Source organism: Scomber japonicus, chromosome 19 (genome assembly GCF_027409825.1).
Source record: "Scomber japonicus isolate fScoJap1 chromosome 19, fScoJap1.pri, whole genome shotgun sequence".
Taxonomy (NCBI): Eukaryota; Metazoa; Chordata; class Actinopteri; order Scombriformes; family Scombridae; genus Scomber; species Scomber japonicus.
Window position 1 is genome coordinate 2,713,906 of NC_070596.1, and position 27,658 is coordinate 2,741,563.

Consider the following 27,658-nt stretch of genomic DNA (forward strand, 5'->3'; position numbering starts at 1 on the left):
TGCCGCAGCACAATCGATGCGAGAGATGGGGGGGAAAAGGACAGTAATCTCAAAGCTGCAATAATATCCAACAAAGAGGAACCAGGTGGAAGCAGAGCAGGAGTGATGTACAGATGGTAGAACGGGATTTAGGTTAACTCCACATGTGCGAAATATTCTCCAAGGGTGTGTGTGGGGATGTGTGTGTGTGTGTGTTCCGTTATGTTCACTTATCAACTTGCACACACAAAGAGGCTGGTGGCTGTTTTCCTCCTCTGTCCACAGCATGCATATAGCCCTGCTGGCTGCTCAGGGTCGCTCACACTGCTCCTCTCCTCGCTGCGTCTCATCCACGACTGCCGAGCCGATCCTCCTCCAGTGAGCGCGCTATGCGTCCCCGTTTGACCGCCTGCAAACTTCTCTAGACCTATACTACTGACCCAGCGGCACTGTAGGTCCCAACTTGTAACACAGTCAGCTGATGATGTTGAGCATCAACTACTTTTCAAAGTTTGAACAATGGCTTAGCTCTATGTGATTCAAATAGCAGCATACACAAACACTCCCATTTAGGATAGTCAAAGGGATTAGTAATCCATTCAAAGATATGAGGATAGGTCTATTATAAATTTCCATAAAACAAGATTTTTCCAATGTGTCAGCTGTAAATGGGCATATTCACCCATGAAAAAAACAGTAACACACTTAGTTTAACATGTTTTTGTTTTTTTAATTCTTCCATAGCAATAGATTTGTTCTAAATATGGATTTAAAACCTTTTCAAACAGTAATTGTTGGAAAAAAATAAGATAGCCTGAGATGGCACAGCATATTTTTCTTAGGGGTAAGGATTTAATTCATCCCAAAAAATAAATGGGGGCTTAAAGGCTTTTAAAACAGCAGGCTGCTTTGAAAATTGGGTGAAAACTGAGCCATGAGCTGTTTAAGAGAGCAGCTGGCATGGATGTGAGGCAGTGAAGCACACAACAACAACAGAAATCTGAAAGCTATGATAATGAGCTCCACCTCTTTGGCTGTCAGGACCAGGACACCAACAATAACACTGAGCCCCAGGCTGGCTGTGTGTCAGGAACACATCTTCATTTGGAAGAGAAGTCGTACACAGTGGTGGAAGAGTTCAGATCCCATACTTATGTACAAGTATCTAAACTACTATGTACAAGTGAAGGTCCTGCATTTGAAATCCTACTTAAGTAGAAGTATTAGGCCTACCTGCTAAATATAATTAAAGTACTAAAGATAAATATACTAAATGCATTTAATAGTCGATTCATAAGCGATACACTATCTTATGCTCTGTGGAGATAGTTTGAACTGCTATGTGAGTGTCACAAGCAGGGGCGTCACCAGGGATTTGGGGCCCCATGAAAAGATATCACATTGGGCCCCACCACCACACACAGACCACACCAACCATTGCTGTAACCACACCTCTACCTGTGAAGGCTTGTAACTCGCTTATAGTCCAATACTAACTGTACAATATTTACTGACATTGAACTGTGAATACTCAAGGACATTAAAATTGGTAAAAATGACTTGCAATAAACATTTGTTTAAAAATAAAAGTTGCTATTGTGAATTTAAAATTTAAATAATTGTTGACAAAAAGTCAGAAGAATTAATATTTCATCACAATGAAGTGATTAAAAATGTATCATGTTATATGAGTATTTATTTAATGACTAGACTCAATTCTAAAGAGAAATGAATTGGATGCTGAGGTGAATTAACATTTTGATTTAAAGCTTTTATTGTCTCACTTTAGCCTGTGATGACACGCTCTTAATGACGTCACCACAGTAATAATACACATTCATTCCCAGAGAGGAAGAGAAAGTTAGGATTAATCTGACACATTTCTCTGATTGTAAGTAGAGAAAATATGTATATAGAGCAGTTTTATCATGTGTGGTTTGGGTGCAGTTTGGTGATTAACATGAATCTCTGCAGAACAGCATAAATCCTTCTAAATCCTTCTAGTGCCTTTTATTCTGAAAAGAAAGAACCGGAAGTAAAATCGAGCTGCTCCGGCTAACAGAATGTAGCAACAGCCACTGCATTGACTTGCAGTTGTATTATGATTTTGCCAAATTATTATGCAATTTATATATATGTATTATAAATTAAACGAGTTATTTCCACAGTTCGGAGTGTGTGTAGATGAAATGGGGCATTGTGGACATTTCTTTCCTTCATCGGATGTGACTTCTAAAGGTGAGACACTGACATAAACTAACTAACTGTCGGAGGCTCTGATAGCAGCTAGCCTAAACATTCATAGTTTAATGTTTTCACAGCCTGAAACCAATACATATGCCCTGTACATGATCTCTACTTTCAACAAGTGTACACTAACCTAATAATGTGAAGGGGGTTAAAGGCAGGTAGCGAAGGTCAGGAAAAGCTAGGAAACACAAAGTAAGCTAACGTCAACCTAGCTGTCGGGAATCACCACTATCGTTAGCCAACCGGGCAGCTGGGTGAGAGTGTTTCAGAGTATCATTTAATATAAGACACTTCCTTCTTTAGAAGAACCGTATGTCAATGCAATGTGTTACAGTGTATTTTCCAGTTTCAAGCAACGGAACAGAAACTTCACGTCGCATTGTTTTGATAGCTTAGCATTAGCCCCACTTAGCTTCCCCTTGGAAAAGCTCATTAAAATTAACTTGCTGTTTAAATATGAAATAAAGCCCACACTACACATGATTTTTAGCTACATGTGGTTGTTTGTGTGGTGTTTGTTCGCTTACATTAACTGTTTCCTGCCCCTGTTTTGTGTTTGAGCATCTTTTAACACACGCACACGAACACGCACGCACGCACGCAGTTCAGGTAGGTAGGATTGTTTTGCCCTGGCTCTCTGGTCACTGCTATGTGTTGTAACGATCAACAGCTTAGTGTCCACAGTGTAAACACTCAGGACAATTCCAGCGTCTCATTTGTAAAGAGGGATTGGGTTTATTGTTCTATACTAATGTTCAGTCATGGCTGACACCAGGTCTGAGGAGTCACTGACAACACCATTAATATTTTGACTACACACAATCATTCATTTAACTGGTGAGTGAATGCAAGCTGCTCCTAATAACACACTGGCAGGAGATATGTATTATACATGAAGTGAGTGTATGAGTAATCTACATAAGGACCAGTATTGTAAATTTAGACTGTAGGCTGACTGTTACTGTTTTGCAGGCCTGTGTTACCCACATTGGTCAACATACCTAAATCTCTGGTCTCCATCAGGCTGTGCTTTACTTCTGTCTATTGCAGACTACTTGGACAATGTGACAAATTAACCACATACTTTTGAGATTCAGATGTTTCATATGTTGTTGCCAATGTCATCTAGAGCTGCAACGATTAGCTGACTAATCAGTTAGTTCAATGTTAAATGGACCGTACTTGTATAGAGCTTTTCTAGTCATTATGATCACTCAAAGCACTTTTACACTACATGTCTCATTCACACATTCACACACATTCATACACTGATGACAGGAGCTACCATGCAGGTAGCTCATCAAGAGAACCAACATTCACACACATCCACACACCATTGTTGCAGCCATCGGGAGCAATTTGGGGTTAAGTATCTTGCCCAAGGACACACTGACATGTGGAGAAACTGGGAATCGAACCAATGATCTTCTGTTTGGTGGATGACCAAAATGTCCAAATGATCCTAGTTCCAGCTTCTCAAATATGAATATTTCCTGTTTTCTTTTAGTCCTCTATGATAGTATACTTGAATATCCATGTTGGGATGTTGACTGTTGATCAGTAAATGTTTTAGACAAAACAACGAATCAATGAATCTGGAAAGTAATGATTAGTTGTTCTAAAGATGCAGAGATGCAGCTCCCTCCTCACCTTTAATAGCAGAATATACTGGCCACACTGACAGGTCTTGTCACTTTCCTCCTAATATTTACTGTTCAAGTTACTGTACCATGCATAGATACTGTAGGACCTAACACTTTAAGGGAGATATATAGATTAACCTTGACTTTAATGTTGTGCACATCATCTTTCTTCATCATCAAAATTATGACATGAAGAGGTCCAAAAGTGTAGGTAGGGGTGCACATCTCCTAAAGGTTAAACAGTTCCTGGACCAATGAAACAACGTAACAAAGAAAAATGAAGCTCTTCACAATAGCTCCCTTTACATACTGAAACATCCAGCAGATACATTTCTAACTACACTACACTACAACCCTACTTCAGATTAAACTCAATCTATACAGTTGTAATCATAGACTGTATGTGGTCATGTGACAGCTGCTCATAGAGGAGGTCACATTGACTCTTTCCTCCTGTGCTGAGGACTGTTTTGGATTGACACACTGGATCCTGGATGAGGACTTCAGTATCACACCGTTCCTTTGATTGTTTGTTTATTGTTGTCGTGTTGTCTTCAGGCATGAATGAATTCCTGTGCTCTTTATTCACATCTGCATTATGTGTGCATTATTTTAAGTGAGGTTATCATTTTATTTAGTTTACTATGTAACACTTGAGAGACAGATATTGTAGACACTTATTTAAATCTAGGAATGCCTCTATTTACATCAAGCTAATATTGAAAGTATGATGCTATTAGCCTGATAGATTTCTATTGTGCTCTGTGGGTGCCTCTATTAATCTATATTTCTTTCAAAGAGTGTAGTGAATGCAATACGCTTCCATAACATAGAATATATAATACAGTTTGTATTATATATTCTATTTTAACAAACATTCTAATGTTTATACATGCATTTTCTAATAGTTTTTTAATTGTAATCTTTAAGTTGAATTCAGCATCATGTAATGATTGTAATGTGTCCTCTTACAGGTACTGGCTCCATTCCTAGCTTGAAGCAGAGACAATAACCAAGAACAGGAGATGGAAGTGATGACTGCTCTTCACTTGTCATCAGACACTGCTTTAACAGTCTCCCAGAGAGACTGAGATTCGGGGGAGTCCTCTGCTGTACAAGCCAAAAGGGTGAAGACGGAAACAGACTACATCCACAGCCCTGAACCGGACTTTAAAAGGAGACGAAATGGCTTTCTTGGACAATCCAGCCATTATCCTGGCCCACATTAGACAGTCTCATGTGACCAGTGATGATACAGGAATGTGTGAGATGGTACTCATAGACCAGGATGTGGATCTGGAGAAGTGCCAGCTGGCTCTGGTGCCCGGCAGCAGCTGTGGGTCAACGGGGTCGGCCTCCCTGAGCGACGGGGGCGGAGGCGGCGGCAGCGTGACGGACAACCACGCCTGCGATCTCTCCCAGTCCATGGACATCACCTCTAGCTGGGACTTTGGTATCCGCCGGCGATCCAACACAGGTAGGCTCAGCTCCTGGTGAGACTGATCAGCAGGGCAGGCTTTCTGTTAGGTGCACCTCTCCCTTCTCTGGCATTATGGTGGAGGGGGGGGGGGGCAGCCAGAAAGCCTGTACTGCTGCTGTTTGGATGGGTTGTGTGTCTAATCTTGGCCAGGGGTTCAGTGAAGCTCAACTTAAATTGTGTGCTGTTGAAGATTGTTGCTGCACAGGTGGAAAGTTTGGGGTTAGATTCATTGAGTTTTATCAGTTGCTGTGAGGTAAGTAGTGCTGATCAGAGTATGTTTACACTATACGTCCCATTCATCCATTCACACACATTCATACGCTGATGACAGGAGCTACCACACAGGGTGTTAACCTGCTCATCAGTAAGGAACCAGTATTCACACACAGTTGGTGCAGCTATTAGGAGCCATTCAGAGTGAGCAGTCAGACAATCAGACTAGCTGGAAGCAAAAGCCCCCCCCCCGTAAATGCTTCATATAGGAAGGGACTGCAATTCTTACCTTGTTCTATTTGTACCACCGATTGTATTTTGTCACTCTCCTTCAATTTAAGGTATTTTATGAACTATATTATATCAGGGTGGCCGCGGGTCCTTAAAAAGTCTTAAAAAGTCGTAAATCAATTTTCATGAAAATAAGGCCTTAAAAAGTATTAAATTGTCTTAAATTCAGATTGCTTGGGTCTTAAATATTTGAGTCTCGTCGCCGCGAAAATGCGGGCAATCTGTTTTGTTAGGTCGAATATTTTTTCTCCGGTGCTGCGTTGTCTATGGTTAGGTCAGAGCGTAGTCTACTGCGCAGCTCGTATTGCGCAGCTCTTGATGGCGTAGGCCAAAGCATCTACAGGTGGGCCTAATTCAGCACTGATAGCCACTCGACTTAAACATGGGGAAATGCAAGTTCAATCACAAATGGCTAGACAGGAATGAATACTCTTGGTTACGATCGGTGCCTGGCAGTGTGTATTCAGGGCCTGAATTTCAGCGCGGGATTGCGGGTATTGCGCACAATTTAATTGATTCCCGCAAATCCAACACTTATAATGCGGGAAATTCCCGCACACATTTACAGCGATGTATTAATGTTCAACCAACGTCTGCAGCGGGCCGGAACCGCTGTGTCCGACTGTCCCTGCGACCCTGAACACACCTGTAGCTCTCTGCACCTCCCGCTAGCATAACACAGACAAGCTAACAGTGATATTAAGTTTAAGGAACAAACACAGACCGCTGGTTAAAACATAAATCTACATCATCTGAGGAAGAACCTGCTCAGAAAAAAACAGCGGAGCCCGCAAAACTAATGAAAACAGCTCCATGTGATGTCAACATTAACAACGTTAATCCTCAGACAGGTAACTGTGACGTTACTATACACTATGCTGTGGTGCTGCGCGTTTTATCAGCTGATGTTACACAACATCAATTTTAAGTCACTCAGAGGTTTCTCATTCAACAGAACTGAAGAGAGAGAGTGAGGCATTCAACAAAAACATGACGCTACTGAAGCTGAATATAACTACTTAACTGTATAATACTAGATAACTTGTAATATAGTTCAGAGAATAAGTTAACTATATAAAATAGACTCACTGGCTTCCAATCTAATTTAATCCAATACAGCAGCTCTGCTATAAATTCTACATTTATGAAGTTTATACATTTTTTGACAAGAAGGTGAAAATTCAGCTTTATGTTCATTATTGAGAGATTTTCCTAATATTGTGTCCACTCCATTAACATACATGAGGAGTCACACCACCACCACTTAGTACAGCCGCAGTAATTTAATTTAGGACAGTGATGACATTTTTGTGATCTTTTTGCATGACACACATTTAGCCGATGTTCTTAAACTCAACCGTCATTTGTCATTTTACCATACTGTCAGTGTGTTTACTTGGAAATATTACTGTATTTCCATCGTACGTTTGGTCTTAAATTTCATTTAGAAGTGGTATTAAAAGGTCTTAAAAAGTCTTAAATTTAACTTGTTTATACCTGTATACACCCTGTTATATAGTAATTTGTTTTTTTATTATATACTTAAGTAGTTATATTCTCTGAACTACAGTCACTGACCTATTCATTAGATACACCTGTACAATCTAATTTAATCCAATACAACAGCTCTGCTATAAATTCTACTTTTTTCAATTTAATACATTTTCAGTTTTGTTAACATTGTCAAAGAAGTGATGATTCTACTGGTGGTGTACTGAGGTGCATCATATTGAATGGTGTTAATATATTGCCCTCCTCATGTATGTTAATGGGGTGGACAGAATAGAACATTATACATCATAGCTGTAAATGTGTGCAGGAATGTCCCACATTAGAAGTGTCAGAACTATGTGCAATACCTGGAGTCTTACACTGAAATTCAAGCCCTGCTGTAAAAGAGAAAACAAAGAGTGAATGATGAAATTATTCCAAATAATCATCTATCAGTTTACAGAGCAACTTCCTGCTTTCACTTTGAACATGTGCACTCAGTCTGTGGACACACTTTAAGTTTGACCTCCAGATGAAGTAGTTTGTTTCCTGTCTGATCACCTGACTGCTCCTGTTTGTTGAATGGCTAGACCTTGTGATATCACTGCGTTCTCAGATGTGAGCAGCTGTGTATGAAAATGAAACCCAACTTTTAATAAACTGGAGTTTCCCTTTAATGCGAATGAACCAATCACTTAGCTACATCTGCAATGCTCCAAATCCAATGGTTGAATTAGAACGAGGCTTAGAAGTTCTACCTAGGGCTTCATGCATTGTTTTATTACAAAGAAATGATTACATTGTTATGAATTATAATATTAGGCTTATTAAGCATCAGTCAGTTAGATGCTGATGTAAGAGAAAAAACTGAAGTGACTGAAGTTAGTCCGATAATTACAGAAGAGTGTTGCATTCACTTCATTCACATTTTCTGAATTAACAAGAACATTGTTCCTCTTATTTCTGAATATTTTTTCCTGTTTTTCTAAATTAACAAGATAAATTGTTCCTGTTTTTAAAAAAATCTTGTTAATTCAGAAAAACAGGAAAAATTATCTTGTTAATTCAGACAAATAGGAAAAATGTGTTAGAAAAACAGAAAAAATGATGTTGTTAATTCAGACAAACAGAGCTTTTTTATTATTTTCAAGTGAATGCAATACCCTTCCACAGATAGTCATGTGTATGTAGACTGACCAACCACTGCTACAAACACAATTGCAGCCTGCAGAGTGTCTTCCTGCCCATACAAAACCTGCTACTGCCAACAAGGTGAATTATTATTGCCTGTGTTATGAGTTTGAAATCATAAAGTATTCACATGTGTACTTTCTCCCAGCCTGGTAAACACTGTTGCTGCTGAAGCTCAGAGTGTTCCCGTTGTTTCTGTTTCATCTGCTCACTTTTTGTGGTTTTTCTGTGTGACTTTTGGTCACCCTGTCTATTAACTTTTTAGCTGTGTTTGATGTGAGTGTGTGCAGGCAGACAGAGTGATTAGGTGTGTTTCCATCCACCTGCTTTTATTCACATCTTCATTTTGTGCATAAAAAACCTGTGAGTGAAGACAATGAAAAAATTAAGTAAAATAAAATAAAATAGTTATATTTGGCTGAAGGAAACAGACACAAACTCGAGCTCTGTGTGGAAATAATATATCTCTATCATCATGTCACTGTAATATTGTGTCCTCTCCTTTTTCTATGTCTGTTTTAATAGCACAGACTAGACAGCTGTTTATTTCATCAACTTTCTGAAAATCCAGTGAAAATTTGTACTAAATTTGGATGGAAACATACCTACTGTTTATTTTTCCCTAACACAGAAAAGTGGTCGCTATGTTTGTCTGAAAAACAAAGTGAATACATATTACTTTAATGTTTTCTTTACACTAGGCAGCAACTATTGGTCTGTTTTACATTTCAAAGTAAATGTCAGAATACAAGGTTTGGTGTTATAATCAACCTCAGATCATCAAATGAGTACAGTGTGTGTAAGGCTGGGATGCGGGTGTGTTAACATCTAAAAAAAAATGAAGCATAGTGAGTTGGAATCAAATGAAGAGAGTGCTTTTATTTTGAAGGTCAGCGTGGTTTGCTTTGGTGTTTAGAGGGAGTCCAAAGGTAGACGGTGTTGTCTCCTTTTGGCTCTCTTGGTTGTTTTCTAGTGAGTTTGGTGGAGTGCTGGTCATGGTTGTGGGTTGTGGGGTAGAAAGCTACAATCCTTTCAGACTGACTGAGAGTGACCTGTGGCTGCGGCTGTCTCATCAGGACTCCAGCAGGACAGCCGAGACAAACCCGGGGCTGCTGGTAAGATGAGAGGGAACAACCATTATACAAGTTTTATATAACATAAGTATCTGTGCACTGAGATGGCTCATGTCAGTCACTTTGGTCTCTATGTCTTACCTTTTGCTCTCACAAACCCATTGAATGCTTTTGAACCAAAGTGTACAGATATATTAATGGTGTGTTTTACCTAATGCTGACTTTTTCCCCCTACCAGCAGGTTTTCAGAGACCATTTTTAGCTTGTTTGAATGTGACTGAAATCTAACAATTGTTCTCTTTTTTTCAGCCCAAAGACTTGAAAGGCTAAGGAAAGAACGACAGAACCAAATCAAATGTAAAAACATTCAGTGGAAGGAGAGGTCTTCCTCCCAATCAGGTAGTGTTCTCATTCCATTTTAAATGCAATGCATATTCAAATATCAGATTAAAGCCTTTTTTCACTGCTAACTTTATAGAAAACTCCTACCTTTTACTTTTCACTTAGTACTGTTTTTAAAGTATATTCTAAATGAAAAGGCTGCTGAGACATTATATCCTATAATGTTTTCTACAATATTATATTAAACAGTAATTACACTTTGAATCCACTAATTAATAGTAAAAATACATTTTATTTAAAACAAATCTCAAAGTGCTACAAAGTAAAAGCATCAATATAAAAGACATAAATGTTATAAAGATATAAGCATAAAAAAACCAATAAACAATAAAAACTTGATTTATATTTGAGGCCAGTGGTTGCCAATAGAGCCTGACCCATATAACGGTCAGTTGATATTATCGGCCAATATTGGCCATCACAGATATATCAGTATCTGCATATATGTTGTCTAATATGGACCGATATTTAATTTTTTGTTATATAGACAGCATTTTTTGTATATTTGATACTTTTTCTTAATTCAAGTTTAATATACGTCTTTCTTCTTGTATGTGTTTTATTATTTACAGTAATTTATAATTATTTAATTACTGTTACTGTATTACTGTTTCAGTGCACTCATTTTCTACAATAAAGTTTATAGATAAAAATGTAAATGTAAAATATCATCACCTTCATTACATATCTTTGTCACAAGTGTTTGATAACCACATTGCAAAAAATATGCATTTTATGTACAATTACCAGCTGATATATCATTATCAGAGTTGTTTTTACATCCTAATATTGGTATCGGCATCAGCTCCGAAAATCCAGTCAAAGTATTAGCACTGGATATAGAGATATGGATATACTCACTCCTTCCATAATCAGGTATAATTTACAGCATCCAGAATAGTGGCAGTAATAAATGGATGAGAAAATAACCAAGTGTTTTGTGCTCTGCGTCTTCCTGTTCAGTCGAGGATCTAGGCTCCTTGTTTGAAAAGCGAGACTTCAAAGACAGACCTCGGACAACAGGTACCAAATCCACCCTCTCACTGCGGCTGGAGCAGTGTCCCCAGCAGCTCAACAACCCCTTCAATGAATACTCCAAATTTGATGGCAAGGTGAGTTTTTACCCACACTTATGTCCTCCAGTATCTTCTTCTTAAATAATCATTCAAATCATTTTGTAGAGAAGGAAAACTAGGCAGGAAGGTTAAGTTAATATGAATGGTAAATGTGATCTTAATGCACCATCATATCACCATAGATACGGATTTGAACAGATTGAAGTGGCTGAATTAATACTGAATAAACTTACACACACTTACTCTTCTGCCTGTCTGCTTGTATATTCCGTCTGTGTTTAATCAGCTGTTGTGCTTTGTCAGTATTTGCCATGTTATCCCTCTACTGTCTGTAATCAGGTTTTTTTTTCTCCCTGTCTCTTGTTCACCTCTCAGGGCCACATCGGCACAACGGCTACAAAAAAGATAGACGTCTACCTCTCAATGCAAATAGCTCAGGAGAAAGTTCACCCAATGACAGTGGTAACCATCGCCAACGCCCGCGTCCACGACCTCATCGGCCTCATCTGCTGGCAGTACACAGGCGAGGGACGAGAACCTAAACTCAAGTGAGTCCAAACACATTTCAACAGCAGTTTTCATCAGAACGTCCATTTCTGTGTGACACACTCTTCTTCTTTCTCGCTCCGTGTCTCTCCACAGTGAGAATGTGAATGCATACTGCCTCCACATTGCGGAGGACGATGGCGAGGTGGACACCGACTTCCCTCCACTGGACTCCAACGAGCCCATCCACAAGTTTGGTTTCAGCACTCTGGCCCTGGTGGAGAAATACTCCTCACCTGGCCTCGCTTCCAGACAGTCGCTGTTTGTAAGAATGTAAGTGTATGGAAATAATTCATATGTACATGAATATGAAGATGTTGTGGTATCCTGCTCATGATTCCAGGACTGTGTTCATGTGCAGCATCATACTGTTTGCACTGTGTAAATATGAACATATATCCAAACTGAACCACATACTGAACCACATACTGACAGCATCTGAAAACTTCTGTGATGTTTCCAAACAAATATTTTGTATGTATCATGCAACAAATTCAATTTAAATAATCTTTATTGGCATGACAGATCATAAATCTATATTACCAAAGCAGTACAGACGATAACTAACATTAACAGATGATTACAAATAAAAATACAATATAATATCAATAAACATATCGAATACAATATAGTAAAAGGCTTTTGAATAAAAAAATATTAATAAACATATCAAATACAATATAGTAAAATTATTTTTATTTTTTAAAATATCAATAGACATTAAATTCAGTATAGTAACAGGCTTTTGTGATTGATTGTGAACACAGAACTGTACAGTCTTTGAAAATAAGACCCCCTCTTCTTCAAATGTAAGTGGCAGTTTATTGTTATTGAAGCCAGAGCTCCATATGTGTGTATTGAGTCAGAACTGAAGAAGCCATCAGTATGAGCAGCCAGGTGGCTGTTCCAGGTCTAGTTAAGTGATGTTTATTACACTTTTCTGTCCGGACGACTGAGATAGATCTGCATCCTTTAACGTTCCTGTCTTTTGTTTTCCATTCTAGAAATGCTGCTCATGGATTCTCTCTAATCCCTGTGGACAGTCTGAAGGTAACCATGAAGGAAATTCTCCAGAAAGCACTCAAGAAGAGGAAAGGCTCACAGAAAGGCTCAGGTAAGTTAACACAGCAGACACATCTGTTTTTAGTGTCACTATGAAAGCTATAGATCAGTGTTCTCCAACCCTGCTCCTGCATGTTTTAGGTTTCTCCTCACTCTAACACACCTGATTCTCATTATTAGTTGCTTATCAAGCAGCTGAAGCCTGTCAAGAGGTTTGGAAGCAAGTAAAGTAGCTAATAATTAGAATTAGTTAATTAGTTTTACTTTTGTACAATGTGGAGGACAAATAAAACGGTTTGAAGTTTACTTTAATTCTAATAAACACCTCAGTGAGATATAAAATTGGAGCTGCATTTAAAACCAACCAGCTCCTAACCAAGACACTTTATGTTGGCTTTTCCTTTCATTAGTCACCTGTCTGTATGTCTAGAGGAGGATCCATATATAAAAAATGGTGATGAGGGTGCAGCCGATTGTCAATATCAAATGTAACTTAACCTCCCTACTGTCTACACACACACAAACTGTATGTGTGTACACCCTCACATCACACACACACACACACTGAAGAGAAAGCTGTTGTCTCATTTACATTTAGATGAGTATTGATCATTTACTGTATTCACACACATTCTTCCTCTTCTCTCTCACTTCCACACATTCTCTTTTTACAAGGACAGTTCAAGGTGCTGCACTGTTGCTGTGTTGGAATAATTATATGTGTCTTCTCACTGGCATAGTAATCATGTGATTCACTGACACAATGTGATCAGCTCCATACATAGCTGCTGATATAATACTAGTGTTGTTAGTGTCACCTTCTGTTAGTAGCAAAATGTCATCTTTATTTCCAAATATTTGTATTGTTTATGGATATATTCCAACAATAAAGTATTCTAACGAGGTAGAAACTAAAGAACTACAGAACCAACACTGAAGACATCATAACTATAAAGTCATATAGAAAAATGTGGGTCATGCTGCAACTGCGCTTGCCCAACAAGTCACAGCCTATCAGTGCATTGTTGGCATGGAGACCAAAATACACACGGTGAAGGACTGGAGTCACACATCCATACCAGCGATAAAACGGATCATTCCGACTCGCGCAAACACTCACATTTAATAATAATAATATTTCATGCAAGATTTTTCTTTTTTTAAGATTAGACCAGGGTCCGCAGATAGTTGTCCCGCGGTCCGGATGCGGACCGGAGTCTGTCTACAACATACCCTTTACTTCCTTTAGTCCTTTGTGACAGTTTACAGGATTTCTGTGTTTTGGACATTTGAGGACATCATCTTAGGCTTTGGAAAACAGTTTTCCAAAAACATTTCTGGCATGTTATGGACCAAAAAACTAATAGATTAATTGAGAAAATAAAGTAGAGATGAACTGATAATGAAAATAATGGTTAGTTGAGGCTCTAATAGGGTTATTGTATTTTAAAGAGCTTAGCATCAGCCTGTGTGCAGCTGTTAAACTTGCTGTAAATAGGTCTGTAGTGTTCACATGCCTCATCATATCATACCTTTTTATAGTGCCGTCCTCCTTTTCCTGACTCACAAACTGTTTTCTTCTCCATCCACCCCCCCCCCCCCCCCACCCCCCCACCCCCCCACAACACTTTAAAGCACACAAAAATCAAATTCTAAAATTTAAGCCAACATCATGAAGAAATATTACTAATTTAGTTTCCGATCCTGGCAGAAACATGGATGTAAAGAGCAGGCATGACAGTTGACTGGAAGAAGCTGTGAAATAAATATGATGTGCTGGAAAGCTGCAGTGGAATATAAAACAATGTGGCCTGTGCCAGCAGATAAGGGAGTATTGAATGATGCTTGTGCACATTATCAGGCAAACTGTAGTGACATTTGGGTAGGTGGTGATGGCTGGGTCTCAGATGATGGGCTGTGTTTGAACTGCAAATGAGCTGCCAGAGGCTGGAAAGTGAGTGTGTGCTTGATGTTTGTACATCATATTTTCTGTTTCAACCTCTCCACATAGATTATGCACATGTGGACTGTAGGATGCTGAAAGCAGGTTTAAAACATGTTTCATAAATAACAATGTACAATTTGCTCACTCACAGTACATCACAGCAAAAGTTATTTCCTTCAACATAGCACATGTCCAAATTAAAGGGCCATCCCAATGATTTGCTTATACGTCTACTACACATTTTGTAGACTTCATGTTTTCAAATTCATATGGTACATTTCATTTTAATTTATAGTTTCTGTTGTTCCTCCATTCATTTCCATTTATTTCTGTATTTTAAGAAAATTAAATAGCAAAATGTTGTAATTAGTTTAATCCGTTATATCACTCAATTGATCAAACTTTATTTAAAATAACAATAACAATAATAATCATAATAATAAGAAAAATAAATAATAAATCAAATAAATGCACTATAAAAAAGTGGGTAAAACCAGAAATGTTAGAAGAGATGATAAGAGGAAAATAAAATAAAACAACTAAGAGGAAATGTGATGATCATAGTTACATTATTCTTATTAAATTATTCATATCAATCTGCACTTATTGCATTCCTACATAGGAATAATGACAATGATTACATTGTAAAAATTTAATACAGACTTGATGTGGATTTTAATGGATTTGCACAGCTCAAGTGAGCTTCAGTAGTCTTCTAATTGGTTTGATTTGATTACAGTAGGGAAATAAATAGAAAGCAATGGAACAGTGGTGAAAATTACATCCATTTTTAAAAACACAATAGCACTGGTTGTTAAATGGTCGGCTGTGATGCTGAGGAGTAGACATTTTGGGAAATACACATACTCATATCAGCACTGTCACTATGAGGCTAGAGCCTGCAGCTTAGCATAAAGAATACATGTTTATTTCTAGTTCATCTAAAGAAAGGAAGCAGGTGGAAACAGCCTGCCTGGCTTTAACAAGATCCACCTACTCACACCTCTAATGCTCACTAATGAACACATTATATGTTGTCTGTTACAAGACATTGTAACAAGCTGTTGTATTGTTTGGGTTGATTGTATCTAGTCTGGAAGCAGTAACTTCCTGTAGTCCCAACCAACAAATAGGCCAGAACATAACCACTGTAAAACAATGAGCCTATTCCCAAAATGTCAAACTATTACTTTAAATATATGTGCTGTGGTCCTATAATCACAGTAGAAGAGGAGGATCTTTATATTCATTGTCTGTCCGTTTGAAGCTAATGATAGTTCAAGCTGCTAACATTTCAACACTGTCAGAAGTGAATAGGTCAATACTCTTGGGAGGAAACGAGCAGTTTGTCATTATGACCATCACTGGCCATCCATTTAGCTGTTTTCAATAGATTTAACATGGCTTCTAATTATACTGTACTATGTAGGCCTAGTTGAATTAAACTGATAATACATGTGTTCAGTTGTCCTTAAAGACAGTGTAAAGTGAATTCAGACATTTTCTTCTAAACACATTAAATAGGTCATAAATGTATTTCTAAAAAAGGTGTAAAAAGCATTTCAACCATTTAGATTTGAATTGTGGAGTTAGGCTTCACAAACTGTGTTTCAAGATTTCTGTGTTCAGGATTTAGTGGGCGGGTCTGAAAATCACATGATTAGCATAAACCCGCCCCTGCTGCTGTAGAGGTATAAATACATTCAGTGCACACTACTACTACTACTACAGTCTACAGTTAGCCAGTTAGCTGAGTTAGCTGCCGAGCTAGCAGCTGAGTTAGCCGCTGAGCTAGCAGCTGAGTTAGCCGCTGAGCTAGCAGCAGAAAGCTCTCAGACATAGCATCCATGTTTCTGGTAGAGGTGGTGACTTTGATTGACAGATGACACTTGGTAGGGGGCGGGGTTTCAGCGAACTCCCACAGCGTTTGGTAGCAGAGAAAGAAAGTTTTACACAACTTTGAAGCCTAATTTCATATATTTGGCGATATTTTTAATAATTCAAATTTGGCAGGGTAGTTAACAACACACTTTTCTGTGATATGTCAAACTCAGAACACATATTTATTCTTATTTTACACAGACTTTAAGTGTAGTATAATATTGATAATGGTGCACATATATATTCAGTAATATGCAAAAATTGACATGATGCCTGCTAGTTTGATCTGTGGCTGTAGAGACTAAGCCAAGTTATCTGTTAAAGTGACAAAATACATTTTATTCTGTAGCCTAGCTTTATTTGGCTAACGTAAGACTATGCTAGATGGCAAAACACATTGCTAACTTTTAAATGGGAGAAAGAAAATAACCACTGTGTTGAAGGCTGAGAGGACTGGGGTTCACTCTTAGGTAAGTCACTGTCCTCTGGCTCACAGCTTGATTCTGGCTCTTATGGCACGAACATGTAGAGCTGAGTTGGCAGAAGACAGCTCGTAGACGTAGTATCCATTTTTCAGGTTGCGGTGATGATATGTGATTGCTAGTTGATTATTGTCAGGGAGCGTGGTTTTGGTGCGTTTGGCGGATTCGCTCAAAGCATTTGGAAGCAGAGAAAATGGCTTGATTTCATATATTTGGCAATTTTTTTAACCATTCAAATTTGGCAGGGTGCTTAACAGCACACTTTTCTATGGTATGTCAAACTCAGAACTTACTTTACACAGACCTTAAGGATGTTCTATATATACTGCTGACATCATATCTTAATAAATATGAACCAAGTGTATTTAAAATCTGACTTTTCTGTGATGGACTTGTTTGAACCCTGAGACCTCAACATCAAACAATTGCATCATTTTATATCTGTGTATGTTTATCAGTTTTCAGATGCATTGATGGCTGGATCTTATTTAATACTAGGCAGACCATGAAAGCTTGGATTTTAATTTACAGAAAATGATTTAAATTTCAATCACAGTATTGGTCAGACAATTTAAAAAAAGAGTGTGTGTGTGTAGCCTTTTGTGGTGGGAAAAGTGAAAGGAGTGAGCAGCCCAGCTCACCCTTCTTTGACCCTGTTGGGTTCACTTTCATGTACTTTTACAAAACTGCAACATTGTCATTCATGGGAGAGCAAATCTACTGGCTCGTCTCAGACATATCCATTCAATCACAGTCAAGTTCTTCAAGTCTCTTATGGATTTCCACATGAGCTACTAGCTTATACAGCAATACACATAGCAGCCAACAAAAGTAAAACCATCTCATCCAGGTCAGGCAGTATTTCATTACAGAGTGCAGGTAATTGTATCTTGCTTTACTTGACCTGAAGAGGTCAAACAAAAGTGGGTCCACATTACAGGAAAGTCTAGGAATCTAATAATGGACAGAGAGAGAACAGACTGAATACAAGCTTTTGTTGGGCTGCCAAAAGAGGCTGGAGCTGAGCTGGAGGTGAACTGCAGTCACCAAGGTAACATTGGTCTATGATGAGTGTGACAGGAGCCAGAAAACGGCTAATCACGGAGGTCAAAACTTTTCACTTTTCAGACACACATGTAAATTATGATGAATAGACAATAAAATAGATCATTCTAAAACCTTTATAAGATATGTGACCAGACTTATGGCCACAAACTAAGCTGAAATAACAGAATTATCTCTTAAGATGGAGCATCAACAAGAACGACTGCGGTCTTCCAACTAACACAAAGAAAATGTAGTTGTGTTGCTGTGGTCTGACTCCATCTTTCACCAACAGGACCCTTGTATCGTCTGGAGAAGCAGACGGAGCCAAACGTGGCAGTGGATCTGGACTCTACACTGGAGAACCAGAGCACCCTGGAGTTCTGCCTGGTCAGAGAAAACAGTAAGTCCAGTACCAGTCTTACTTCACCTCTGACCTGACAGCAGATGTAGGATTTAGTTTGGGTCCTGAATGAGTCACACTCAAGTTCTACTATATGTCAAAATCCAGACTAAAGTTTATGTGTCCTTCTTCTTTCTCCAGGCTCTAGGGGTGAGGAGAGCTCAGAGGAAGACCCCCCTATTGACATCACCACAGTCCAAGACATGCTGAGCAGTCACCACTATAAGTCCTTCAAGATCAGTATGATCCACAAGCTGCGCTTCACCACAGATGTCCAGCTAGGTACATCCTGCTGACTGCAGGCTAACCTCAACACAAACAATGCTTTCTCTCCTTGTAGAACACTAAAGTCACACAGTAGATCTACAAATATGTCATATATTGATTGTTTGCTGGTTACAATGACACAGTCAGTAGATGTACTACTCTAAACAATGGATCCTTCATTTGAATTCTTCTTTCTTTAATGACAACTAGTGCTAGCAGATGTTATTAGCTGTAGTTGGTTAGTAGATTAAGTTGGTTGGATTATCAGGTTAGCATTTTAATGAAAGGTGTTCTAAATATGCATTTGATGGCTACATAAATCATATGCTAACTCATTGATGTGTAATGATACTGTAAGATTTCAGTTATAGCTAAAAGGGAAGAAGTCCTCACCATGTGATGATCTTCATAGAAGACATTAACATAAAGTGATGTTCTTGAATTGCAGGGTAGAGATATTTAGTGTTACCATATTATACCAGTTTGTTCTAACAGAACTCGAAAGATAATGTAGTTAGCTGATGTTAATGCTCATTCTTGATCTTAGAAGACTTGGGTCACTACTCTAGGTTGTAAGTTAGTCAGACGAGCTAACAGTAGCAGTGTACATTATGGTGTGTTCCATTTGTACTCGCAAGTTGGAAATCTCATCTGGAATTCCCTCTGAAGTCAGATTTCTGTCTCAGAAGGTCGCACATACTCACCAGCCCCGACCTCAAAATCCGTGATCGCTGCTCCGTACATCAACAGTGTGAAAGTTGTAGTAATATCCTGTTTATTAGAAGTTTTGTCTTATTTGTGTCTCATTAAATCAGTCGCACACACAGCACTGTCCAACTTCTATATGTGGACATTAAAGCTGGGTATCAGTACCCAAAATAAATCTATACCGAGTAGTATGGAAATGTCTCCCGTCAAACAATACCTACAATCCATCCTTTTTGCACCCAGAGCTAGAAAATATGACTGTATGGACTTGTTCACAGCCAATCAACGCACATGTTTTTCAGTTTAATGCAACATGTGATTGGCCCACTGCCACAGCAGCTACAACCTGTCTGTTGTAGTGAAGCCGCAGTCAAGATGCCACCTAAACACTCTAAAGTGTGTCTACACTACACACTGTTACACCAGATTAAAGACAGAGCACTAAATGTAGAATGGGTTACTGAATTAAGTACTCGGTTGGTATCAGTATCACTTTAAGGGTACTTGGATTGTTACTGGTATCATTTTTTTAAACAATACCCTGCACTAGTGGACATGTTGCTATGTGTTGTTATCAGATGGTATTGCTATCACTGGCTAACCTGGCTAGAAATGGTTTTCTGACTTCTAAACTGACATGATTCAAACTCAGGTGTGACGTCATGCCCAGCTCCAAAGTCCAACCTCCGAGGTAAATGGAATGCATCATTAGAGCAGACACAGTGTTCGCAGCTACTAATAGTTCATCCTTTCTCAGACCTGCATGAGGATGAACAGCATCAGTGTCCCAGTGAGACAGTCATACCTGTCTTTTGATTGACAGCTGGCTTTATTTCATGTCTCTTTATTTTCCAATCCTCACTTTCAGTGATGTGATTGTCAGCTGACGAGCCTGCTATACAGCAGCAGCAGCTGTGTATGCTGTGTGTCTGTGTTTGGCTCTGTAATCCTTAACTCTGTGACTTTAATAAAGATCATGGACGTGCACTCAATACAAAGCCTATAACCACATTCACACAGAGAGATACTCTATAATATAAACACACAACTGTCACCACTGCTGGCTTTGATGAGCTTGAGGTGTCCCCATTCTGTCGAGCTCCCCTGTTTCACAGGCCCTCACATGCTGTTCACTTTCCTCTTTACTTGTTTTAAATGATAATAAACTGCGACTTAAATCAAACTTGGCTTTACAAAGAATGTACAAGTGCACATCAGCTTCACAGAGGATGCAGCATCAGCACAGTGCTTATACAATATTTACCAATATGTAACAGTCAACATGAGTCTACAGCCATGTTATAGCACTGTGAGGATGTACTTAGGCACAGCTACATGCTATATGACAATGCTAACATGCTGATGTTTAGGTATGATGGTTACCATGTTAGTTTAGTGTGTTTAGAGTGTTAATTAGCACTCAATACAAAGTACATCTGAAGCTAAAGGAATAGTTTTGCAGGTTTTAAGTAGAGCCAGATTGATAAATCGCTCAATCGATTATTATCGGCCGATATTGGCCTATCACAGATATATATTGGTATTGGTGTTTATATCGTCCGATACGTGCTGATATAAGTGTGTTTATGTACATATTCTGTGTAGCCTATATAAGATTATCGATATTGGAATTTTTTTACTCCCTAATATCAATATTGGCATCGGCCTCAAAAATCCAGTATTGGTCGGCCCTAGTCTTAAATCACAAACCAAAGTATTGAAATATTGAAATTTTGGTGGCGTTAGATGAAAAGTCAGAAAATGTCCAGCAGTATTATAGAACATAGATGTCTGCATTAAATGTCATCAAACTCATGGTGGCACTAGAGGAAAAGTCAGAGCAACATCAGTAGTATTCATCCACTGGGAACCATGAATGTCATAAATGTGTCAACCTATACTACAGTAGTCTGAACCAAACTGACTCACAGCCTGTTGTATATTGTAATTCAGCAGTGTAACAATGAGAGCTTATCATGTGTGACTGTATTTGTGACATATATGATCCTCTGCAGGCGTTTCAGGAGAGAAAGTGGAGATTGATCCCGTCACCAATCAGAAGGCCAGCACTAAGTTCTGGATTCGACAGAAACCCATCTCTATCGACTCAGACCACCTCTGTGCCTGTGACCTTGTAGAGGAGAGAAGCCCCAGTAAGTGGACCATGGAGACAGAGAGTCACTTATCATGTCAACATTTCATCATGCAAACACAGTAAATCATTCTGTTAAGAGTTTAGCAGCTGTTTGCTTATATAGCAAGGTCTTACTATAAAATAATAAGCAGGCTGAAGAAGGCTGAAAGTCAGAGTGTGTCGTACATGATATTTCACGGAGGTAGAAGAAGTGACTCCAGCTGTCTCTCATTAAGTCCTCATCCTTAATACCTAAATGTTGATTGGACTTTATATTGAAATAACAGCTGATGACCAATAAATAGTGTTTTTCATAAGCTACTTGGTCCTGTTCCTGTTCAAAACTATCAGGTCACTTTCACACACTAAGATCCCATTCACACCTTCCACCTAAATACTCTCTATATCTAGATATGGGTTAATGCTGTTGTAAATGTACTGAGGATGTGATGTGCAATCAGACAGAGCAGTCACCACATCTGGAGGTTTCTCTGGGTAGGTGTATATGCAGTCCGTGAAGAACATCTACCCAGGAAGTTTAAAAAGGTGACCTAACTCCACCTTTTCCTGTTAGCTAAAGATGCAAGTAGCAGCAGTAACTTTATGTCTTCCCTCATAAAATAAATGACACCCTTCCACAACATATCCAATTTCAAAGTAGGTAGAATAAAGATAACATAAGTCCTTATTAGTACTGTATGAGGTTTAAATGCAAAGGCTCATGGATCCAGATGTATATAGCAGGTGTAAACTCTGCCTAAATTCTAACAGTGGAATCTTGCAGCATCACAGCTGATACAGATCCATTAATACAATCTATGTGGATGTTAAGGGTGGACTCAGGTCATCTCTGCAGTGTGTGTTGCATGCTGGGTGTTAAACAGGATCTGTCTCAGGTAACTGGATTACATTTGATCATGTTAGAGCTGACATAGCCAGTGAAGGAATGAATACACTGACACACTGTGAAAATTCACTTTGCCCTTTTTTTGTCATGTAAATATATTTTCATATTAAATCTGGTGACAGTCTTTGGCTTATTATAGAATCTTCTTCTCACATGATAATCCACAGAACTGAGCCTGCCAAATCAATTTGACATTTTATAAAATCTTAATAAATTTATGCCCCGTGAAGAACCTGATGTCTTTTTATTATTATTATTTACAAATAGTTTTTCATCATCAGTCATCTTCCTCAGCTGACATGTGAAGAAGGGATGATGTATAGAGTGATCACTGTCTGTGTCAGTCTCATTAAGCATGTTTCCTCTGTGTGTTACAGGTCACGCCATATTTAAGGTCACGTATCTTAGCAACCATGACTACAAGCCTCTTTACTTTGAGTCTGATGCTGCTACTGTCAATGAAATAGTGCTAAAGGTGAGTTCTGTGTTTAGAGTTAGAGCATGAAAAACTCTTCCAGCTCATGATTCAGCTTTTTATGAGCCATTTGTTGTCATTCAGATATCATTTAGTGACATCTGCTGGATATGACAGAGTAAGTAGCAGCAGAGACTGAAACTGATGGAAGACCAGTCGGTACACAGATGTACATATTGTACTAAAGTGACATTTGAATGTAGCAGTACTTTACTAATATTCTTTATAGTTCTACTTATTTCAGTGTAGTGAGGTTTGACTGGTTTATTGTGCTGCATTATTCTTCAGTCTCAGCTCTGGACTCAAACAGAAGCCTGTGTTACAAACTGGAGGAGTGGACTTTTAAAGACAAAGGCAGTGAGAGTCTCAGGAAAAGATACTGCTGAGCTGCATGATGGGAAATGTAGGATTCAGTGTGTCAGCAGCTTGAAGCACGTGAGGCTATATTGTTTAATCTGAACCTTGTGAGTCCCTCAACTTTATGCTAGTGTGATAACCTCAAGTCTCCAGAACACATTTTAATAGAGATTAATTTTATGATGATCATCCACCCAACAACCCACCCAATCACTGTGTATAAGAATAAAAATGTCACTTATTGTGATGAACCAGCTGTGCACTTCCTCTCAGAGCTGGTCAGATCAGCTGGTGAACATAGTGGAGCATATTATTCTCATATTTACATTATAAACATGACTCCAAACTGATGTTAATGTTGCTCTATGCCTGCTTGATGTTAGTAGAAATGTCCTAGTTTAGAGATAGTGATATTATGTTTATATTATGTGTAAGCTGTCTTGTGTTAATATTACTTAAACTTGTGCATTTGATTTGCATAAGAATCAAAATTCTAATCTTTTACAATTCTGAATTGATTCACAAATAGTTGATTTTTATAATAAAAACAGTTAATGTCTGATGTGAGGGCAGTGCAGCTCATCTTTAAAAAGCCAAGTGTTTGGTTACATTTAGGATTTAATAAGAGCTTCCCCCTGTGATTATTAACAGCAGATGTCATTAATAATGAAGATATATTTCATATAAGTCAGCTGTGTTTTATCATATTCTCATTCATTATGTGTTTCTACAGCAGCCTCCACTAACAGGAGGGGCTGTAGTTTCTGATGAATACATTAATAAACATTATGTTGTGTTAACTGTTTGTACACTGCTGACTAAGCAGGAAGTGTTAGCAGAAAGATATGTTGTGAAGCATTAATGAAGAAAATAAATCAACACACACTTTGTATATAAATAAATATGTTATATTTTCATTTTTCTAGAAGTATATTCACATCATACATACACCAGCTGCACAATATGTTAACAGAAACAAATAGTCGAAACAACAAATGCAAGAAAAGGAGCTAATGGCAAACGCCAAACGCCAACAAACAAAACAAAAAGTAAAGGTCCAAATTTAAAACCATGATCATAATTCCTTCAAACAAGAAAATAAAATAAAGGCCTCCACATAAATCTCTCCATGACCATAATTCTCATCCGTCATTAGGTGTGCCTAAGGGGTTTAAAAACATATTCAAACTACGAGCTGATTCACTTTTCCACTGAATAAGAATACATTTTTTGGCAAATTATGATAATTATTAAAAGTCTTCATTTTGTATTATAATAATATTTATTTGTAGAGTGGTTAAACCACATTTCAAAGTGCTTCACAAGGCAGCAGAAAGTTAGTACAGGAAAAAACATAAAAGCAGGAGATAGATAAAAAGATACAACTCAAATGAAATCAGGAAAGGCTCTCCAATAACAGTATATTTTAAGTAGAGATTTAAAAGGGATTACTGACTTTTATCATATTTAAAATATGAAGACATATTTAATGTAACTGTTATTGTCAGCCATTGATTATGTGTTTATACTTCGTGCAGACAGTACACAGGAGGAGTTGTAGTTGTTAAATGAATATTTAAACCTGCTTACAGTGTTTCTGTGATGATGTAATATTTCATAATATCTTTCCATCCACAGGTGAACTATATCCTGGAGTCTCGGGCCAGCTCTTCGAGGGCCGACTACTTTGCTCAGAAGCAGCGTAAACTGAGCCGGAGGACCAGCTTCAGTTTCCAGAAGGAGAAGAAGACCGGCCAGTAGAGAGACTGAAGCTGCTCAGCCACCTGTCTGTCACACAGAGACACACACACACACACCAAGCCTGACAGTCTTATACACAGACAGTCTCAGGCTTGATATGAAAAGGAGAGTGACAAAGGAAAGTCACTTTTCACGAGGACAGAGGAGAAGAAGAAGACGGTCAGAGACATGTGACGTGTCTGTCTCTGCATCAGCTGATGCTACGCACCAGAGAGGAGTCCACATGCAAAAACATTTCTTATTCTTTTTCTAAAAAAAACAAAAAGAAAAAGACAAGAACAGAGGGTTTTGGATGTCATGTTGCCGTCATTTTTTTTTTGTTCATTCACTGCCTCTGAATTTAAGCTCCGTCCTCTAGGATGGATTTGTACAGCTTCAAGTTGGTTATATACACCCAACAAACATGAATCAAAGCTACAAACTAAATCTTTGCTTCTGTCTTCATCTTTAACTGATCTAATACAACAGCAGTGAAAAAGAAAGCATCACATTTTTAATGTCATTTAACTGCAATGAATTATAAGACATTTTGCATTCAGGATTTGAAATTATGACACAAAAATAAAATAGTCCTGCCTGGATTTTTAAACACATTATTTCCCTCCTGCCTTCAATCCAGATAAGCAAATCCTTGGAAATGATCTATGAGTAGTGTTGATTCAGGGTGTTTAGGAAGGCTGTTATCATCATGACATTTTTTTTTTAGGTGAAAGCTTTGAAGACACAGCAGCAGCAGCAGCAGCTAAGAGAAATAGTCAGATTAGTGTTAGTGATGGGAGGTGATACCAGGACACATTGAAATGTCTGTACAGTGTTACAGCTACAGTTTGGGTTCATACTTCACTCTTTCTGAAGCTAAGAACTGGCCACTCGGCATGGCCCAATGTGATAGGTGGAGACACATGTCAATCAAGCCAACACACCCACAAATGTTAAGCCTCTTTAAAGGGCTAGTTTGCATGTTTTTGAAGTGAGATTGTATCCATAGTCAGTGTATAACACAGTAGATTTGAGAAGCAGGCAGGAGTACCAGCATGGAACAGTATCATTATTAGTCTACACTATATGTAGAACATTTTCACCGCTTTATCTTACCATCTGACAATATCAGACAAATACAACATACACTTTAAACTGATATTGATTTTTAGGTGTCTAAAATACATTTTGCTGCTGACCTGCCTACATCAGTATACTCCTGCCCCCACCAGGTAATACACTGTCTATGGCGAAGTACTTCATTCAACCATACTTTAAAAAACAAAAAGCAAACTATTCCTTTAAAGCCTTACAAAGGGACCCTGTGGAGTTTTTGACCACTAGTGATGTTCCAAAGCAGAAGCTCACAACTGCCACAATAACACCTTAACACTATTCCACTGACAGACAGTTGGGGGTGCTGTCGCACCAACGAATGTAGCAATGCTCCAGCAAAAAGCAGTGAAGAAGACTGTTCGACAATTAAAAAATGCAGGTTGAAAATAGTTAAAAATATTCAAAAATAGCATGTTTAGCAGTTCATTTACACAAAGTGGCAGACTCTCTTGTCTTTTAATGTGTATGCATCAAGCATATAATCTGTGTATTCAGCACCAAATAGTTCATTTCCCTAATCATTTTTCTGTTAAGAAGTTTGAAGTCTCAGTGGTTGTTGAAGTTGTATCAGAGACTCTGACTCATAATTAGGAGAATTGAATTGAAGCTTTTTTTCTCAGCCTCTCCACATCACAGAGACTTTGAGTAGTAGAGCCAGTCACATCTCTACTGTGTGGGTGTGTATGTGTGTGTGAACAGGGTTTTAGACCTCAAAGACACACACAATGTAGTTATAATAACAGTATTTGGTTATAATAAAACTCCACAGGGTAACTGCTCAATTTAATACACACATTGGAAGAGGTATTGCTGTAATTACTCCTGTTACTGGTTGTGATACAACCTCATTTCTATAAGCATGTACATGGGGGGGTTTCTCGTATATGTGTGGGATTGGAGGAGAGAATCCATAGCTGTTATTCAGTAAAAGAAAAAAAAGCATTGTAAAGTTCAGCCAAAGCTATTCTGAGTTAACTGCTGCATGTGTACATCTTCAAATAATCACATCATGCAGATCCTTGCAGCTTTGTGGATGAGTAAAGTAGTCAAAGTCATTTTAGTCAAATCTAATGGGTCTTTCAGGCCTGGAAGAGAAGGGTTTATTACCCTACTGGCAACAAATCTTCATGTGACACCCAGGATGAAAGAAGAAAGGATGTAAACACAGGAAGAAGGTCCTGAAGAAGATCCTTTCTCCAAGAGACCTGGATTACATGTTCCCATCACAAATAAACCGCTCTAAAATTCCTTTATGACTGGACAGAGAGCACTTCCTCTGAAGGGTCTCCATGTGGGTTTTTTTTTTCTTTCGTTCTTTTTTTCAGTCCACACCTGAATATCTGTGTTCAGATCTGCCCAAACTAATGGTGGAAACCAAAGCACAGTCCTGTTCACCCTGACTTTACATCGCAGGTTTCAAAACACCCTAAGAATGCATTTTTGGACACGAACTGCAGATTATTTCCTATATTTTTTACAGTGTAACTTCAGCAGGGACTGAT

General features: G+C 38.4%; 1 protein-coding gene across 1 annotated transcript; it reads left to right on the forward strand.

The window, feature by feature from the left end:
- Positions 1-2,051: 2,051 nt before the first annotated feature.
- mapkap1 (MAPK associated protein 1) lies at positions 2,052-25,783 on the forward strand. The gene is made up of 12 exons (XM_053339943.1): positions 2,052-2,217; positions 4,847-5,349; positions 9,921-10,010; positions 10,977-11,125; positions 11,465-11,637; positions 11,732-11,908; positions 12,640-12,749; positions 18,345-18,452; positions 18,594-18,734; positions 21,443-21,580; positions 22,846-22,943; positions 24,939-25,783. The coding sequence occupies exons 2-12, from the start codon at positions 5,058-5,060 to the stop codon at positions 25,059-25,061; spliced, it is 1,599 nt and encodes a 532-aa protein (XP_053195918.1). The 5' UTR covers positions 2,052-2,217; positions 4,847-5,057; the 3' UTR covers positions 25,062-25,783.
- Positions 25,784-27,658: the final 1,875 nt, after the last annotated feature.